We start from the raw sequence: 20444 nt of genomic DNA on the forward strand, positions 1-20444 counted from the left end.
CAAGAAAATGTGTATGAAAATGCAGGAAATACACTGCTCTCATATAGAAGGCTCTTTTCTGTGTGAGGTAATGTGATTTTATTTTATTTTTTTTTTCTTCAGAAATGATTGGACCTACTTAGAAAGTGCCTTACTGAGTTTGTAGGGTAGAATATCATTTACTCATGTTTCCTTCACTCATCCACTGAAAAGGTGGAAGCTGCCTGCATTTAAATGAAGAGTTTACGATGATTGAGGTAGTTTCAGCCATTTTATGTTGACAGTGGGTGTTTCTTGCTTCCTCCACTGCTGACCGCTCAGTGAGCACCAACAGAAGTTTCCATTTGTCAAGTAATTGTAATCTGTGTGGGTAGCAATCATCCCTCCCCAGCAAGGATCAAGCTGGAAAAGATTACCTGCCCACTGCTGGCACTGCTTGTTGGTATTGTATGCAAATCTCATATACCTTGTACAAAGCCACATATGGTTAACACTTCCCATCAGAGCACAAAAATGTCATTCACAAAGGAGGGTTATTTCCTTTATTCAGATACTTTGGCGGAATGCTCATCAGAGTATCCCAGCGGGTGGTGTTTCTGAGAGTCTGCAGCAGTGAAATGAAATACAGAGCTCAATCCAGTTAATGTTCTCCTCCTGGCTGTTGTTGCTCAGCCTATGTGCTATCACAGGCGATTTTTGCGCTTGTTAAGAGGAGCTCTTGAGGTGGTGCTGGAGGAAGGAGCACTCCGGAGACGCACCGAGTGTTTCTTTGCCGACTGTCTTTTGTTGGGAGTTTTCAGGGTACTCACTGTCGCATCCTGGTCTTTTTTATCACCAGCCACAACTATCTTCAATTTCAGAAAACATAAGTCTGTGAGGAGTATTATAATATACTGAAACTCGAGCTGTCGTGAGTTGAAAATTCAAGGGATTATTTTCCTACTGCCATACAAAGAAAATTGCAGATATACTTAAGAATGCGTGTGTGTTATTGGACCACAGTGGTATCCGGGAGGCTCCTAGTACAATATTTTCACTTAAAGAGAACGGTGACTGCTGGGATATGTGCCTCAAGACAGTTTAATGAGTCTCTTTTCACCATTAGTGATCAAGTATTTGACAGTTGCAAAATGTTTACTACAACTACAAAAGCGCAAGCTCTAAACATGTCTGAGGCAACGATGAGCCTAATGAGACTCATGGATCAAAAACTCTGTTGCCTGTTGCTAGGGAGGGAATTTCTGCAGCACAAGGAGTTTGTGTGTTGGATGCTATGAAATGTGTCCTTCAACAACACAGGCTGGGAGATGGGTCAGTGAGCAGCCACCTATGCTGTCCTCCTTCCCCAAAATACCTCCTGTCATAGATTCATAGAATCATCAAGGTTGAAGAAGACTTCCAAGGTCCTCTAGTCCAACCGTCCACCTACCAGCTACATTTCCCCAACATCAAGACAACATCTACAAGTTCCTTGAAAACCTGCAGGGAGGATGGCTCTACCGCCTGCCTGGGCAGCCTGTTCCAGCACCTGAACATTCATTCAGAGAAATAATTTACCCTAATGTCCAACCTGAACCTCTCCTTTATATAACTTCAGGCCACTTCCTCTAGTCCCATCACGAGTTATGCAGGAGAATAGGCTGACCCCCAGCTCACTGCAACCTCCTTTCAACAAGCAAACCCAAGTAGCATTCCTCTGCATAGTGTACCAGGCCTGTGTTGGGTGCTTACCTGTTTCTTAATAGAAAGGGGATTACGTCTTCTCGATGCCTTGTGCGATGTCACAGGACGTGGAGGTTTTGGGAAGAGGAGGTTGGTCTTGATCAGTGACTTTGGTGGCAACTTCCCAAAAATTGAATCTAGGTCTAAAAAAGAGGAAACTTCTGTGTTTCTTTTGCTGTCGCAGCTTGACTGTCTTTTTATAAAACTCATCTCAATTTGAGACACTTATTATAAAGTGTTATTTACTAGAGAAATTTAAATGCAGTGTTGCAGAGAATGGATTTAATAGCCTCAGACAAAGCCAGAAGGGGCTTGTCCCATAGCAGAGGAAGCTGCTGTCAGCCCAAAGTCTGTACTGAGATGGTTGTTTGGCTGTCGTTTGAACACTCACTCTTGGAAGTTCAGATTTATAATTGAGACAATTGATCTGATCTCTGAAGGAGTCCGGATTCTATTTCTTATGTTTTAGGTCAGACTATAGTATGTTAGTATGTTAGTTATGGTATATTACATGACTTTTTTTTCCCTGCTGCATGGTTAGCTCTGCAGAGTATATAATTGCTCTTGCCTGTGGAGGGTGAATTACTGCCAGCGTCTAAATCTTCAGGTTCCTTCTCTGCTTTCTTGTCTTTTTCTGTTGCCTCATCTGGGATTGTGTCTTCTGGAAAAGTTTCATAAACTTCCTCATCGTACCTGCAGAAAGAAATGTAGACTGTGACTGAAGTTGGGGATTTAAGGCAGGATTGTATGAGGCTTTGAGCAGCCTGGGCTGCTGGGCAGAGTCCCTGCCTACAGCAAGATGTTGGGTCTATGGGGTCTTTAAAGCCCTTTCCAACCTAATCCATCTTAAGGATTCCAGGATTCAGTTCATTACTGAAACAGTAGTGAAGTCCTAAGTGATACGCACACAGCCTCAGAGGGAAGGATGCCCACCCATCCTTTCCTGAAACTGATAATTCTTTGAAAAAATAATCACAGCATATGGACACACTTGTTTTCTTACCTCTTGTAAAACGAGATTTTATTTTCCTAGGTGCAAACTTAGATTTATAAGCAGAGTGAGGAAAGCTATTTCTTGTTGTAACTTACTTTTCTAGATCCTCCATCATATCGGTGTTTCGTTCAGTCGGCAGAATTCAGTCCTGCAGACTTGAAGCCATGTGTTGTGATGGGATATGCAGCATTATTGCATCATTACATGACAAAGCACAGGTTTTATGACACGGGATGTAATTTTTCTGGGTTTTAGAGAGCCGCTGTAGTCAATCCCTAGATATTCTTTAAATTCACAAGGGCTTTGCCACCTATTATAAGGCAATGGAAAATATGTTGACACCAAACTTCATCAGGTTCAGTGTTTTTCTATAAGAAGGCTCAGGATTTTTCAGCGAAAGCATTCTCAGGCTTGCACAGAGAGAGGCTTTAGTTGTACAGTGTAACATACTGAGGATTTTTCATTGTTGGGTATTATTTGGACAACATTTAGCAACTTAAGTTGTAATAATTAATCACAACATTTAGTTAGGAAGTTTTCGGTAATACCTATTTTTAATTTTTTTGTGTAATGAAATTCCTTCTTCAAAGGCTGCACAAGTCTTTGATGTTCACAGAGATCATAGCAGCTAAAGGATCTTCTTCTTTCAAAGCATTGCTGCCGCTTTAGGTTTTCCTTCTGTAAATCTATATCCCCAAGAGGAAATATTCAGAAGTTGCTTTCTGCAGGTCGGTCGCTCCCTGCAAACATTTTGCATTTGGCTGGAGAGGCTCTCTGGTTTGAACAGCTATTTGCTTCTTTCCTCGTTTCTTGTTTATGAGGAAAACATAAAAATGCTTCCTGCACTTAAAGTCATTCTGGTAATGCTCTAAATTCTATGCTTAAGGATGCATTTAATTAAAGATCGACTATGGCATAAAGTGTAGTTTAATTAAATACCAATCATTTTCTGTATAAAATACAAATAAAAAGGGCTTTGACTCAGAACATACAATGAGTCTCCAAGAGGAGATTCTCCTCTTCCACGCTGTGCAGCTGAAAAATGACTTCCTGCTGCATTTGCCAGTCAAAACACTGAAGTACCTGAATGAAAATAGTTTGTGGAAGCAGAACTGTGATCTGATGTTCCTACTGCTTAGAGATTTCTCCTTTATCCTTTCCCTTTGTTGCTTAGAGATTTCCCTTTTCCATCCGCCACTGGGATGATCATCACCATTACTTTGTCACAGTGCTATTGGTGGAATAGAGGATGTTCAAGGCATGGTGGGACATTGGCCTGACCCTCTGCAGCTTCTGTCATGGGGTACAGCTGGTGTTAATGATGGAATTTCAGAAGGATGTGTGGAGTTCCTGCTCTTAGACGTTTCTCTGCAAGTCAAGGTGAAATTTCTATTCTGACTGAGTCTACTTCTCAGGAGGACATAATGCAACTGATTTTAAGGTGCTTGTTGCTCTCCACGCTCTGTGGTACTTCAGCAATGTTTACAAGGTGGAAAGCAAAGTTATTCAACTTCAGAGTAGTGCCTTAAAAGTGAAGAGATTAAAATCAAGGATTTTTCAAATAAAATATTTTCAGAGCATACTTTGCTGGATGTTCTCAAGTTTAACAAAAAATTGAGTTTAAATATTGGTTTATACGGGAGGAAAATTAATAGTTTTTAATTATTTTCATTTTCAAGCAAATCCTTCCATTAAAATCACTATTGTTCTTTTATTTCCCATAAATTCCCTCATATCTAAGCTTTCCTTCCATAAGTTCTATGTTGCTGGAGCATTGCCTCTCCCAGGGGCTCACGGCGCCTGGTCAGCGTGACAGGACCTGTTAGAAGTGTATTCTCTGTTCTGCAAAAGGAGAAATGAGAGCTAAAGTCAGTCTTAACTTTTGCATTTGCTCCTTGGCACTCAGTTAGCAAAGGACCAGCTTGACATGGCCCTGTATCGCTGGATTGGAGTGAGCAAAGCTAGAAGCTTGCAGAACTGAAGTCCCTCAAACCCAACAACTCGGTGTTACTTCATGCTGGTGTTGTGTCTGACACATGCATGTGAGGTGTAGGTTGCAAAAATGAAGTTGCTGGTTAATTGTTCTCCTTGCTGAAAGGCCTGGGTTCGTTGGTGCCATTACAGTAATTTTTGTACTGTCTTAGTGACCTTCATATCATATTAACAATTTTATATTATGTTAGCAAATTGCTCAGCGAGAGCTGCTAGTCTGATTGCATTCTGAAGGTCATTAATATGATATGAAAATCTTATTGTATTCTCTGCTTTCATATTTTATTAGTGATATGGAAAGCAATAAAGAGGCTGATTTTTGCTGGGAGGTTCCCCGGGGAAAGAGGCTCTACAGCAGTGGTGTCCCACACTGGCTCCTAATCCAATCTCAATGGGAAGTTCAATTTCCTCATCATTAATTATTTAGCTGTATTTAACCGCTGTAAATTCTCAGATTAATTTTTTTAACTGTTGAGTTTGATGACCTCTAAAGACATTGGCATTAACGAATGCAATATGAAATATAGTTGCTTAATGCAAATAGAAGCTAACTTTTCCACGAGGGTTTGTGTGAATGTGTAATAGTGGCAAATTTAATTTTTATCCTATAACAGTGAAGGCTCATCGCATTACTTCCTTTGGTGCAATCTCGTATAACAAAATGAAGGATGGAGGTGGCTGCAGCACTCCCTAAGGTGAATATGGCTGGGTCTGGTGCTGCCAACACTCATCCAGATCTTCCATTAGTGATCTTAGAATCATAGGGTCTCTCTTGGTTCACTCAGGTCTTATACAGTGGCAGGAAATCTTGGGTCACTCAGGTCTTGTTTTGGATTCCTAAAAATTTTATTTAGTAAAGTAATGTAGGGTGGTGAAGTCTTTGTATGTCTTATCTAATTATAAGTTAACCCGCTTTTCAGTCACCTAAAAGAGGCAAAGGTGAAGGTAATAATCTTTGGGCAGTTTTCATCAAAAACAAAGCTTTCATCTTTAAGAAGGACAGAGTGAAGACTTAACAAACAAAGGGTCATCACTTGTGAAGACAAATGATTTTTGAAATTAACAACATGCCGTATTAAAATGACTTCAGCCAAAAAGATGACTTTGTTATTAAAGCAACAGTTACGTGTTTTGTGCTTTAACAGCATTGTGACTCCTGAATTACTGGTCTGATGGTGGAGAGGAGACTCCTCTGGTGGCTGCCATGGGTGAGAGCTTGTAGTTGTGCCAACAGATAAAAGCTGAACATCTACATGATGTGATTTTTATTTTTATTTTCAACATACATGTCCTGCCCAAGTGTTTTCTTCCAAAACACGTTGCTAGTGTATTGGAGCCAGGACATGGGCAAGTTGTACGTTTAAGTGTTATACGCTTTGATGACCTGTGTGAGAATGAGACCAGGTTTATCGTATCCAAATGTTGTTTTGTAAGATGATTTTGCCGAATAGTACATTTGTGTTTGATTTCAGCTTTTATTCCCTGCCACTGTATAAGACCTCTCCAAGTTCTTCGGCTTCAGTGTTGTAACATCTGCAACCTCAGCTCATGGGATGTGCTTCCAAAACTAATTGAGAATTGATTCATTTGGTAGGAGCTTCAGGACAGTTAGGTTGGAGATTCCTGCAGCCTGGTGAAAATCCCATTGGCTTTCTCCATTGGCTTTCTCCATTGGCTTTCTCCATTGGCTTTCTCCATTGGCTTTCTCCATTGGCTTTCTCCATTGTTTTGCACAGTACTGGAACATGGTGCTTTGGTGCACAGCAAACAAACACATGGTACAGCTGGTGAGTATCAGTGCTGAGGGAGATGGTCTGAATTTATAGCAAATGACACTGCCTAAACTATGAAAATAAACCTAAATGAAGTTTCCTAGCTCGATGAACGTTTGAGCAAGGACTAAGTTATAAACCCCCAAACCTGACCAATGTACTTCTAGGTACATCTGATGCGGAACGTGCCTTCTGCATTGCGTTATTATTGTTGCTTTGCAGTGCTGCCAACAGTGCTGCAGGTGGCGGTGCTGCACCAGGACTGTGCCGAGCTCCAGCTCCAGAAAATCAAGAATTTTACAAAAATAGCCAAGTCTTTTGGCCTCTCATACAGGAGATAGGAGCACATCCAGCACGGTGCCGGTTAATATTGTTTTAGATGACAATTTGGGAATACCAAGGGGAGGTAAGAGCTGTGGACTGAGCTGTGTTTCAGCACAGGCAGAGCCCTTTAACCAGCAAACTTGCTCTGGGAAAGTTTCCAGCTCCGACCATCTCTTGCGTTGTGGGGTGTGGGATCTCATGCTAGGAGCATCAAAGAAGTCTCGGGAGACGTTTCAAAAGAGGACAGGAGCCTGGGAGGGAGACTTAAAAATCCTGGCTCCGGTACAAATAAAATACACTTCAGTCTCAAATTAATGTAAAATATTAGGGAACTGTCTCTCAGAGATTATTCCCAATGTGGAGTTGAAATACAAACATTCAAACAAAAAGGAATAGCTGGCTGGTGTCCACAGAGAACAAGTGGTCTGATTCCGAACTCTTGAATGATGATAATTCTCCAAAACCCACCTCTTTAGGTAGATTCCACTTCACAGGTATTTTTATCTGCGTTGTCTGTTTAAAGAAAATAAAACAAACAGCACTGCTTTGAAACATTGCAGGTATCTGAGGAGAACAAGAACTTCTTTTTTGACCTAGAACACCATTTCATGGAAAAGAGGCTTTGTTTAGAAACTTTGTTTTTCCTTCCAGAAATTGGACAAACGTATGTTGCCAATTGCGGTCAGTTGGAGATATTTGAGCACTTGAAAGATCCTCAGAAACTTCTTTTGGAGGACGTTGGGCCTGTGCTGGAAGGGGTGAGCATCTCTGGGAGAGATTTCCTCTTGCTGGCACAAATTGCTGCACCCTGAGATGCCGCCATGCGTTACTAGCTCTGCTGGGCTGCCCCTGCTGGGCTGGGCTCTCTGTACCCAATCTGCTGCTTTGGCTGCTGCTGCTGTGCAGTAGCTGAGCCCTAAAAGCTGATCTGCCTTGGAATGGGCCACTCCAGGAGGCAAATGCAAAAAGGTAAAGCAAGAGGTGGGGAAAAAAAAATAAATAAATAGAAAGAGGCCCAAGCAGAAAAGACATTAAAAGTAATGATAATAATAATTATATTATTAATGACAAAATGTAATTAATTGGCTGCTAATGAATTTTATAAGCACCATAAAATTGCCATAACAACCTAATTGCTTTGCTAGTCTTGCCAGCAGCCAATGAGAACATCAAGTGCTCTAATCCCCTTTACTTCAGTGTGGGAGGCAGCAGTGCGGGAGGTGCTGGCTCTGCAGGCAGTGCCACCCTGCTCCCAACCCATGTGCAGGTGGAATGGCAACAGCTGATTTCCAAATTAGTCCTAGTTCTGGTAGAAGTGGAGGGAAGTCTTTCAACTTTAGCCACCTACAATGTGTTTCTTACTTTGTGATGTGTACAGCATGAATTGGAAAAGGAGTTTTACTGGATAGAAATGATAACTTAGTGAGATTTGTCATAATCATATCACTGGAGGTTTCCATCTCTTCCTGTGATCTCTGAAGAGAAAAACAAACTGCTCTTTGGGGCAATGTGGGGTTTTGCACAGCAAAAATTCCTCAGCTATTATTTCAGACAAGTTGTACTGCTCCCTTTTCTGTCCTCACGTATTTCTATTTCTTTCTTAGCAAACATGTTCTTTCAGTACTTCTTTGTCAGGAGGATGATGAAGGCTAATTAAATGCATCTAAACATAACCACAGAAAAGGGGGAAAATGCACCGTGTGAGCAAACCTGATGCTCTTCCTACTTCATTAGAATTTAATGAAGAAATACTCTGTGCCCAACAGGGGAATCCTAATTCATTATGTCCTTTGAATTCTCATTAAACATATGTACAGTGACTACCAGAAAACAGCACACTTTCAACTCTGTTGTCCATTACTCCTCCTAATAGCTCTGTTGTCCATTGCACCTAAGTGCTGGTAACAGGAGAAACCTATGCAAGTTTTATTCCAGTAATTAATTTTCACTGGTTAATTCCTGATGACTTTCCAATGTTGCACTGGTGGAGCAAATCAGAATCATTACACGAGTGAGGTTAAAGCTGTCTTGGTGATGCTCTGAGAAAAGAGATGGACCCCACTGCACCTCTTGTGCCCAGCACAAGGGTTCTGCCTTGGAGCTGCTCTGTTATGTGAAACCTTATTATGCACATAAGTGGTGTAAACTGAAAGGCTGAATGATGACAGAAGCTGTCTGGAGCTATCCAGGAGGTGTAATGCTCTGCGTAGCTTTGCACTAGTCGGGTGAGCGCTTTGGAAGGAGGCATGTGCCAGAAAACACAGCATTGCTAAATGTTTCTGATGTATTATTTAGCTTCAGGCAATGTTTAAAAGCTGCTTAATCGCTCACAGCTATATTTAAGTTGTATTATTACAATTGTCAAAGGAGGCAGATATTCATTCCTATATTTCTTCACAGTTATTAATACTCCCATTTTTTAACTCAAAATAGCTAATGGCTCTGAAATAATCTTTAGGGGCAACACAGTGGAGAAATGGCTGGTTCTGTTACAGCCGCTTTCTAAAGATCTTCTCACCCCTGTTCCTTGCAGTTCAGCTTCAGTTTCCTGATGGCAAATCTCAAAAACCCAAGAAGGGTTTTCTGGTTGAGAGAGGCCTGATGGCAGAGAGCAAAGGCTCAGCAGCAGGGATGTTCTGGAGCACTGCAAGGTGGAAGCTGGAATGGGAGCAGGGAATAGGGGACAGTGGCACCGCACAGGGATGCAGCCTCCCAGGGATATGTAGGGTGAAGCCACCCATGGCTCTGACCCCAAAGGATGCGAAGGCTGAGCTTGTGGTGGTGCTCACATAGCTTGTTGGTGATGATTGGTTGCTGCTTTGTGTTATTTTCTGAACAGATTTCTCCTTGATAGTCTTGTGTTTTTGAATCACCTTAGGAAGGTGATGCCAGTCTCCAGAAGCTCTGATTGTATCCTCTGTGAGATAACCTTAAGTCAGTTAATATCTTCACAGTGGTGATAACTGTTGAAACAACGTGCTCTTTGGTGCATGTGAAATGGTCTGCATATTCAGTCTGAGATTTGTGTGAGTAATTAGTGAGTTAATCCAAAGTGGAAGCTCTAGGGTGTCTCTTGATCAGCCTCAGAGGCTCTCCACAAGCTGCCTGTCATAAAGACAGGAAGGGGACATCTCCCTGGTGGTGGCTGACCTATGTGCCCATACAGTGCCTGGTACTGCCCACGCATCGCCCTGAGGAGAACATGCTTTACTGCACCAAACAATATCTGCTTTCCCAAGTCATGCGCATTCTCTCTGATTTTTATTGGCTTATATTGGATTTGATTTTTTCCCTCTAGAAGTGAAAATATAGTAAGTATCTCTATAAAAATAGACTGTATTTGTTGGTGTCTTTTAACCTGTTGACTGCGCTTGGAATGCCCCAAATACAGCCTTGCTCCCAGATGGCTCTGCATGGTTAAGCATTAGAAATTGTTCATTTTTTGTGTCATTTCTATGACAGATCTCTATAATGAGGTTTTATCCTTTTAAAACAAAATAACTTTTATTAATTCCTTGCAGTAATAATCAAAGGCTTGACTTTCAAGGAGGGGAAGGCGTTTGTTGTGATTAATAGCATGCATTCACTGTGCTTCACGTAACTTTGCTAAATCTTAGTAATGGTGTGGGGGTCAGTTTCACTGTTATTAATAGTAATGATAATTATATCTTTTGGAAGCTGTCAGAAAAGTATCTTTTGTACAAGTCAGAACAGTGTAAACAGACTGTACAGGCAGGCACTACCCTTTCCATCAATAGGTAAACAATCTTTGTTAAGCTCATCTTGATAGTCTTATTTTGTTGCCACATTTTAATTACTCATCCTGTCTGTTTATATTCCATTGCGTTTTGCTGAAGATACAAGCTTTAAAAATCATTGGTATTTAGGAAAATCCAAAGCTGGGGTGATGCATGCTCAGGTGCTAATTTATTTACATCAATTAATTTCAGGCCCCTGATGTAAACCAATTAGTATTCAACACTTAATGGAGTCATTATCTGTCAGATTAGCTTTTAGAAATGCTTGTCACTGCTACAGGACCAGGCAGCAGAACTTTGCTAATAAAACTAGCAGAATTAATGGAGTGAACAGCATAGATAATGACTTAATGTGGAACATACAGTATAGAAAAGAGACTGAACAACTGTCTTCAAGAAATGAAGATATCATTGAGCTAGCTACTTTATTCCAAAAACAAGCTCAGGCGGTGCTCTTCAGAAACATCAAAGGTGTCAGGGTAAGCCTTTGCAAAGTTGTGTTTCTTGATAAATAATTTGCCACCTTTGTGCCCTCACAAATGCACAATTTACCTCCTGTGCTTGGTGCAGCCTGCTAGTAAGTAAGCACTTTGCATTGCATCACTGTGGAGCCAGTGGCAGGGATGGCATCCCAGGCTATTGAGCTGGTCTGTGGGTATCGTCTCCCAGCAGAAACTTCTCTAGTTGAGACCTAGTCTCCAAAAAGCACTGATCACCCAACCTCAGCACTGCAAAATAAATTGTATTTGAGAAGATCACCTGGAAGATTTAATTCTACAGGCAAACAAGACTAACACTGCACCCTCAGTAATCTGGTAACATCTGCAAACAGCAATAAATCTCCTAAAAGTATTGCTGCTGCTATGAGGGTTTTCAACTTTCCTCACAGGTGCAAGATAACCACGTGTTGTCTTGTTCTCCTAAGCCGCTGCCTTTTTTGTATTTCACTAGGGCATTCTTTGCAAAGTCTGTCTTTGTGGTTTTTAGCTGGTCCAGTCATTCCTGCATGCTCTGTGTTCCATATAACGTGTGGAACTCCTTGTTTCAAGAGGTCAGCAGGGTTTAAAACTAAGGGAGAAGTCAAAGAAAGATTAGGCATAGATTTGAGTCATTAATGTGTTCTTAATTGCATGAGAATGTAATATGTTTATGGCTGCATTTGAAGTTGATATAGCCAAGTTGACAACATCTGTATTCCCCATTACCTTTGCTTTCAGAAGTTTTGTTGTCATGGTACCAAGACCTCAACTCCACCATACAATGAGAAAGTAGTAAGGATATTACTGTTATTTACTGTTCTTGATATAGCTCATAGTCTCTTGCAAGGTTTCTTCCTGCAATGCTCACTTGAGCCTGAATGATCTCTTATTCTTGTCAAGAAACCAGATTAGTTTTTATAGTTTTAGGTTATGCACCATTTAGGGAAATGTGGGAGAGTTGTCTTCAGCCACAGAGATAATACTATGTCAGACGTGTTTAAGTCTCCATCCTTGAAGAAACTGTACCTTGTAAACACAACCTACCCCTGCATGGACATTGTAGAAAAGCACTGATGGCTGTATACATGTTGGCTATATTCTGTGTTGGTTCTGCTGTTCTCAATAGCCATTTTACACCATCCTGAAAGGACTCTGTTTATGGCACAAAGTAACATGTATGGTTGGTTTCCTATGTGGCAAATGATTGTTCTTCTATGGTCTCAAACATTTCCTTCCAAGAGTGACCCTGTGAGAAGGAAGGCTGGCTCTTTCTCCATCTTTTGCTGATGTTATGATTCCCTACTTCCAATATTTTTTAAAAAGCCTGAAAGACGTTTGGTGATTGATAAGACATAAATTAGCCTTTCCCATCATATCCATCCCCTATGAAACTGTGGGCAGTTGCTATACAAGCATCCATGTGACAGAGATTTTAGGAATATCAGTGACAGGATATTTGCAGATTTGCTTTCTCAGCCATTGCTGCAGAAAATCCCCAGTCACGTGAATTTCTCCTCTGACTGTTTATCTACGTGGTCCTTGCAGTGGGAGAACTCAGGCTGCAGCGAACAAGGCAAGTTGGCTGTCAGCCTTCAGGAGGTACCAATGGTAAAATAGGGAAATCTTTGGCATTTTGGTCAACAGGGCATGAGTTTGGATAGTGGAGGGCTGAAATCCATAGACTTTGTATTGCTTTTGTGAGCAAGATATGGGCATGAGAAACAGGCTGATTTCATGGACTTCCAGCCCAGCTGAACTCCATTTTAATATCTGTAAAGAAATTTAAACCCAGATTAACCTCAAGCAGACTCAGATTTCATCGTGAACATTTTTTACAGCTGTTCAGAGTTCTCTGGTGCTCCAAAGAACAATTAATTCTGGTATCAATAATTTGTTTCTTCAAAGAGTTTATCCAGATGGTTATCAGGGCAGTTTACATTTCCATAATTGAAATCGTATTTGACTGCTGTTGAACCCTCGGTATTTTTTTTGGTTTGCGGGTACTTTTCCCTACTGCATTACTTAGCCTATATTTGTCAGTCTAAGCAGTCGCCAGTCTCGTTTCCTAACTGGAGATCCGGCACCATTGCTTTGAGCACGCACCACGTGTAGTGTCGTGGTCCGGATCCCGCTTTGTGCTCCTACCTCCTGGAGATGCCCCTGTGAAAAGAAAGGAAATTGCTTTTGGATAACATCGCTATCCTGTCCCAGCTGGCATTGGCTGGTGCAGATATGTTTACATTTTGCTTTGAAACTGTAAACACTAATTAGGCATTAATAGGTCCCGGTTCTGGCAGGCAAGAGGCAGGGCTCTGCTTGGGGCTCTGCCCTGGCTGCAGTCCATGTCACCCTGCTCGCTATCTGTGTTTCCTGGCACAAAATGGGGATAATTGTTTATCCCTTTCCAAAGAGGGAGGGAAGGGACACCGGTGCGGGTCACCTAAGGACGACATATGTGAAAAGAACCACACTGTCACATCAGCACTGTGATAGAATGGGAGCAATTTGTAGTTCTGCTGTGCCGTAGGGTGAGTGCAAGAGGTATCTGGCAGCTTTGTCCGGCGGGTGTAACTCAGCATCTAGTCCTGCTGCAGTGCGGGCTGTCCAGATTTCAGCTCTGATTTGCTGTTTAAAAAAAACAACAAACTTGTTATTCTTCTTCCTAATGTATTCCCTCTGTGCGTACAACTGTGCAGTAAAATGTTCACCGTGGTGCTGCTGCTGGCTGGTCCTGCCATGGTTTTTTCCCCGTGGCCATTTTGGGTCTTTGGTGCAGCTTTAGCATTTCCTTGGGCAGGCCCTCCGGAGCAACCAGCAGCCGTTCTAATTAGGCGAGTATAATTCCTTGCGAACCGGCCCTTCCCCTTTGTGAGCCCATAGATCTGCAGAAAGAATAAAAGAGCACTGATTGCCTCCTCCTTGCAGCCCTTCCACTGATGAGGAGTGTTGCTACACCTAATAAATTAAAGGACACAAAGTTAATGAATTTTTCATTTGAACTCGCAGCTAGGTATGGATTAGCGAGGCTGACGTTACTGAAGAGCTCAGAATGAGGAAGGGTCCTACAGGGACATTTTCCTCCTTGCTGAAATCTTTTCAGTCACCTTTTCAAGTATTATCTTGCTCTGTAGAAAGAGCTCTTTTAACCACGCATAGCCTGTGGGGTCTGCTTTCTGTCCGCAGCAGAAATGTGATCATTCATTTTGTTTGTCTAATGGATAAAAATAAAGGGCAATGTGAATGACGTTCAGGCAGCCCCTCTGCTGAAAGAGAAGGGATTCAGAGGATCTGGAGCAGCACTCTGGAGCGGGCCTTTATTAGAAATAAATGCTCCCAATTCCTTTAAGTTCCAGTGTACAGCATTTACACCAGCTGAAGGTTTCCTTTCTTCTCCCTTGGGCAGCAGTGTGAGCTGCAGAAGGTTTGGGCTTAGAATAAAACTACAACCAATTTATTTTTTAAAAATTATATGAGATGAATGTCAAAGGACTTTGTATTATTTGGAATTACTTTCTTTCAGTCCATAAATTTCAAAGGATTTCGTCTACTTGTAATGTAAACTGATTTCTGACCGAAGCTTCTGAGTGGTGGATTCAGCCAGAACACCAGCACTTGGGCTTCCCTCCCAGCAGCTTTTCTGTCTTCTTTTGGGGGTAAAATTGTGCCTTTTGGATTTAATGCTCACTTGCTGTTTGGTGCTCTGAAATAGTTTAAGTAAAACCAAAGCAAAAGAAAAGGAAAAAAGCAAAGAACTGGAGCCCAGTCTTGGGAAACCTGTAACAATCGGTTGGGATTTGGATGCCAAATGCTTTGCTAACCTGTAAGCCAGAGTCATATTTCAGTTCAGCTAAGCAGGTATTGCCCTCTCTTCCTCACCTCAACAAATTATTTTGTGGTCTATCAATCAGTAAGTTTTTAAAAAATGATAGAATTGGTGCTGAAGAGTTACTGTGCTGTTGGATTTGGCTCTGCTTGCACCAGGTATTGCGTGGGCTCGTTTTGGAGTCTGGTGAGGGTGGAAGGAAGCAGGCCTAGAGATGAATGTATGTGAAGAAATAGCTGGTGAGGCACTGGAATGGGCTGCCCAGAGAGGTGGTGGGTGTGCACCTGACTGAGGTGTCCCTGCTCACTGCAGGGGAGTTGTGCTAGGTGACATTTCAGTGTCCTTTCCAACTCAAACGATGCTATGATTTCTTTGCCTGCAGTTGTATCTACCTTCTCCTTTTGGCTTTATTATTATTATTATCATTCTTTAACTTGGCTTAGGAAGGAATTCACTGCAATCTGTTGATAGGCACCAGCACATCAGCATGAGCTGGGAGCGATATTCCAGCACGTGCTTCTCTTGTTAAAATATTTGCCAAGTGCTGCTGATTTCCTCCTTCCCAAAGATGACTGCACTCGCTGAGCATCTCTGTGGGCTTTTTTCTGATTTTTGGTGTGTTGTTTTTTTTTAATTTTAATGAATATAACTTTGTGGATCAGACAGAATTTCAGTGTGTGTATTTGCGTTATGGCACTCGCTGATCTGTCTAGGCTGATTTGCAACTCAAATACTAAGAAAATATAATTATGAATGTACTTCTTAATGGAACCAAAACACATTTCAGAGGAAATATTCACAGACAGCCAACAGTTCTGCATCCGAAATGCGCCGCGTTTCTTCGTATTTTCTCTATTCATTATTACACTTGCAAACAATTCATTATTGATAATTAATATTAATTTCATACCCTTAATTGACAGTATTACCAGGGGGTGTCTAGCTCAGCCTCCCAGCATTAAATAATTTTGAGCAATTTGTACGGCTCAGCTTGCTGCTTTGCTGATTTCCCAGTTGCTTCATCTTAACGCGGGGGGACCGGAGCAGCCCCAGCCCGGCGGATGGGCGGCGAGGAGCGATGCGATGCGATGCGATGCGTGCGGGGCTGCGGGACGCGCTGTTTGATCGCACGTCCCCGCCGTCTCCACGCCGCTGAGCGCCAGATGTTTGCACAATGTACCGCTCAGATGCGTTGCGCGGTGTCAAGCACCGCTACTAAGCGCAATTTCTGTCTCATCGTGGGCTTGTCGGCTCGGCTCGGCAGCTCTTCCTATTCAGGACCCCGCTGGATTCTCGTCGTTGCTGTGATTCACACCGGTATGCTCGCAGATTTGCTATGGGAATGTGTCACATGAGTGTTTTCACATGCAAGCAGGCAAAAATTAATGGTCAGCGTGAGCTTCTCTGTGGAAGAGCTCAGAGTCCTCGAGGTTTTTTTCAGATTAAAAAGATGATGCTCTCAAATGAGCCCAAGTACTCTGTGCTCTGAGCATGGGAAGGAGCAGCTCTGCTTGTTTCCAACGGACCCTTTGGAAAAAAAAAAAATCCAACTTGGGGGTTTTATTTTCCTCTTTGAATTCCCACTGCCCACGTGCAGCATCCCATGCCCCAGTTAGGGATTTTCCTCCTTTTTTGCTCCCCGCAGTGAGGCTGTCCTGCAGGAAACCTCTTGTCTAGCAGCCTTTGGGGCTCATTTTCTCCTTCCCGTCCCCTTTTCCTCCTCTCAGAGGTCAATCAGGGCTTGTCATCACTGGGCTGGGATGTCGGGAGCCCGGCCCTGATTGGGAATTTCTCAATATTTCAGCACAATGGCCAAGTGACAGAGGCAGGCCAAGAAATAATGCTGAATTCCTGCAACTGAGCTTAAATGGCTGTGAAACCTTGTGGGACTCCCTTAATTTGTCTGGTTTTCATCAAGGCTCATGACACCAGGCTCACAGTAGCCCACTTCAGTGAATTTCCTCGTGTAACCCCAATTCTTCATTCTCTGCTTCCATGTCAGTACCTCAGTCCCTGCTGGGTACAGTGTGTTAGTTAACTTAAGTCAGGTAACTCCATTTAAGTTAATACTAATCCTGCTGTTCTGCCCACACCGCCTTTTTTATCCTTTACCACATGTGATGTTTTACATATATAGGTTTTTAATGCTTTATTGTAAAACAAATAAGATTGTATTAGTGCTTTAGCTGACAATAAAACAAATATCAGTGACATCATTGTATTTGATGTTGTTTTAGCTTCTTTCGTGTGCTTATAACAACTGCCGCTTGAAGGACCTGTTGTTTTCATTATCCATTATGAGAATTAGAAATGTTTTCAAAGAAGAAAAGAATAGTTTGATTTTCCTTAGATATTTTTTGAGCTCATAGTAGGAGTTAATCTGCTCATTTTGCATGTTTTCTTTTCATGGCTTCTTGTAAGCAGAAGCTCCTCTAGGGAAGTTCATTCTTTTGGAGGAGCTCAGCAGAACACAAGGTATTTTTTTTTCACTGGGAGTTTTTAGCTTCCTGTATGATATCTTTATTATTTACAATGGACAAAAAGGAACATTAAGTTTATTCTTTTTCCAGGAGAATTTATGTATGAATGCAGCAACTTGCAGTGACAAAGGTTTAACAGGGCACAGGATCCCCAGGCCCTTAGGCAGCAACCGCCCGCTGTGCTGTTCATCTCTGGGGAAAAATAGTTGGGACTGGCTCCTGCTCTGTGAAATAGTGTTTTTTAAGGTTCTTCCGTTTCTGAATGCACTCAGAACTTCTCTTGTATGTTCATTGATGGCAGTGCAGAAGTTACTGGGATCACTGCCTTGAAGCTGGATGCTAGCAAGAGGCATATTAATACACATAAAACAAGTCAAAAGTTGGATTTTAGAGGAAATAACTCTTTTGTTTCTATAATTTCGTCTATATATTGTTTTGATACATGGAGAGCTGCTGTAAAGCAGCGGGATTTGGTTCATATTGATGTGCTCCTCCAACAAGAATACTACCTGAAGTTTTGCAAAACCCCTGGCTTTGTGAATACTTCCCTTCCCCATCACTCTATTCAAGCAGTGGAGTGCCCAGTTGGCACGGTTGCTCGTTGTTCTGTAACACCTCCAGGTCTTGGTGAGGAGTAACAGCAAGGGCTCTTCACCTGCTTCCTTGGCTACTATACACACCGTTCTACTTCTGAGGGGATCCTTTGGCAGAATGATTCTTTCCCTTTTGGAGACCATCCCAAAATGTTGATGCCGTTACTGGCCAGCACTCTTGTTGTGTGACAAACCCCTATTAATCTCTCTTGCACGTCCTTGTGTGCGCCCACCTCTCCCCACCTACTGCTGGTTCTCTTCCTTTCTTTCCAACTTTGGTTATTTCAGAGTTGGATTTGTTTAGTGCTAGCTCACCCCTATTCTGACAGCGCCTTTGCTAACTCTCCATCACCATTGCAGGTACCAGCAGCCATTGGGAAGTTTGCAGATTTGTGGCCAGCACTCTGATTTCTTGGTGCAACATCAGCCATGCAAATACCAGGATCATCCAGGTAAAGCAGCTGTGCCTCGACTTTATCAATGTTTTAACCCTCATCTTACATTGGTTCTAAAATGCATGTTGGCAGCAGCAGTGAACCAGTTGTGTAGTGATGGTGTCAGAGGGCATTAGAGGTGTTATCGCAGGTGTACTTAAGTTGCAGGCTGTAGATGTTTGGTTTACACATTCATAGCTAATTGTTTCATAACACAGAACTTTTGGAGAAGGGAGGCAGCCACATCAACACCAAACCTGCAGCTCTCTGTGATTTTGTGGATCACACAATAATACCCGCTGCAGTTTCCTTTTGAGCCCTCCTGTTGCTGATAGAAACATTGAAACATACAATCCACTACCAGGAGGGGGGGGGATTTTTCTTCTTCCTCCATTGCAGTTTCTGGCCACTTCCTGGCCATCAAAGTCTGATGATGTATGGGGTGTCTACTGGTGTCCTGATTTTCTCTCTGTGTTTATGTCCAGCTATTTATGGTTTTATATCACCGCTCATGGCAGTTCAAAGAACCATCCCTCTCCATTACTTCCTTCTGTATTGCTTCTCACACTGAGGAAATCTTCATCTTTAGCAGCATCTTCAAATTTTGCTTTAAAATTCACCTTTGTGGTTCCTGGGTAAAATTGTTCAGGATTAAACTGCTGAGATGTTCTAGCTGGTGCCCATCATATTGCCCTAACCAAGACTCTATAGAGCGTAGGACTGGAAAGCTGATCCAAAATGGCCATGGGCCATCTAAAATTCCACAGGAAAAACAAAGACCCAGGTGCAACTGCTTCCACTTGGGTTACCAAAACTGTGCTTGTGGTAGGGTCTTCCTTCATGGTAGGGTCCTTCCCATGTGTTCATACAATCAGGTCCAGGAAGGACCGATGCTGGGGCTGGATGCATTGGCTCGAGTAGACATTTTCCATTTCCATGGGCACTTGTTAATGTACTGTAGCTGACTTATGAAGAATGTTTAGAAAAGATAAAAAGAAAATATATATACATGCACAGGCAGGGTTTAATTAGTTTATAAGCCCCACTGTCAAGTACAAGTGGGATGGATAGCCTGTAGTGGTCCAAGCAGGCTTAGTGGAAACTGTGGGACCAGGAGCACTGTGTGTGTCAGGGGTCTCTCAAAAGTTTTATTTTCTATATTTTAGCTTACAAACTCTGAGGACAGAAGGAAAGCTCCAGTCTCTGCTCAGGTCTCCTGATTCCCCTGTGGTCAGCTGCTGCTTGTGTGTGCCAGAGGTGCGATGCTGGTGAGTTCTACAGTTACTCCTTGCTGAGCTGTGTGGGTTGGGTTGCTGGCATCATCTCTTCAGTTCTGGCTGTTTTAAAGGGGAGAATTGATATTGTGCTGTTGTTGCATTGCCTTCGCAAAATTTGCCATGAGAATGGCTTCACGTTTTGCCATTTTCTGTCCATAATTTTAATGGCCAGTATAGTCTGTGAAAGACTATGAACATTAGACCCATAAACACAGGCTTTAACCTTTTCAGTATTTGGCACTTGACCAACCCCCACCACACCGTGTCCCCCGGAGCTCTGCTGCCAGCAAGAGGCATGGCTACATACCCAACAGCACCAATGTCCAAATGGTCTGAGCATTGCAGCTAGCTGCTACCTCCCTTGGGATACATGATGTGTTACTGCCGTGCTGGGGTTTGGGCTGGGGAAATGCCCAGGATATTTGGCATGAAATGGCAAGAAGTGTTTCTGTCATCAAGGGTGAAGAACGTTACAGAGTTTGTACACAAGGAGGCCACAAATTTGGTGCAGTTGGAAATAAGCTGAAGTTTGTGTGCAGCATAGCGAGCAGCCTCACTATATCAGGCAAGGCATACTTTACTTTTTAATCTGGATTTAGGATGAATGCAACAAGCACTGCTTTGCTGAGCTGGGGTTAAATTGTTCTGCTCTCCATTTCCGTCCCCAGAGCAGAGTTCTGGGCAGCTGGGTAACCTAGAAGGAAGAGCCCAGGCAGATTTCTGCTACAGTTTTACAGTAGTGTGGGTGCTATACAACAGTATCACTTACTCCCTGATTTTTGTTGTTAAAATGTATCATGGCTGTATAATTTGGGGA

The 20444-nt window shown here is 42.5% G+C and overlaps 1 protein-coding gene across 1 annotated transcript in view; it reads left to right on the plus strand.

Annotated features, from left to right (window-relative positions):
- Positions 1-20444, plus strand: part of LOC116653335 (translation initiation factor IF-2-like) — a 30512-nt gene that overhangs the window by 7120 nt on the left and 2948 nt on the right. Inside the window, exons 2-3 of the mRNA XM_032444122.1 lie at positions 18277-18368; positions 19517-19618. Coding sequence (XP_032300013.1) covers positions 18346-18368; positions 19517-19618 — 125 coding nt within the window. The 5' untranslated portion in view covers positions 18277-18345. The remainder of the gene's footprint in view (positions 1-18276; positions 18369-19516; positions 19619-20444) is intronic.

Source organism: Coturnix japonica, chromosome 4 (genome assembly GCF_001577835.2).
Source record: "Coturnix japonica isolate 7356 chromosome 4, Coturnix japonica 2.1, whole genome shotgun sequence".
NCBI lineage: Eukaryota > Metazoa > Chordata > Aves > Galliformes > Phasianidae > Coturnix > Coturnix japonica.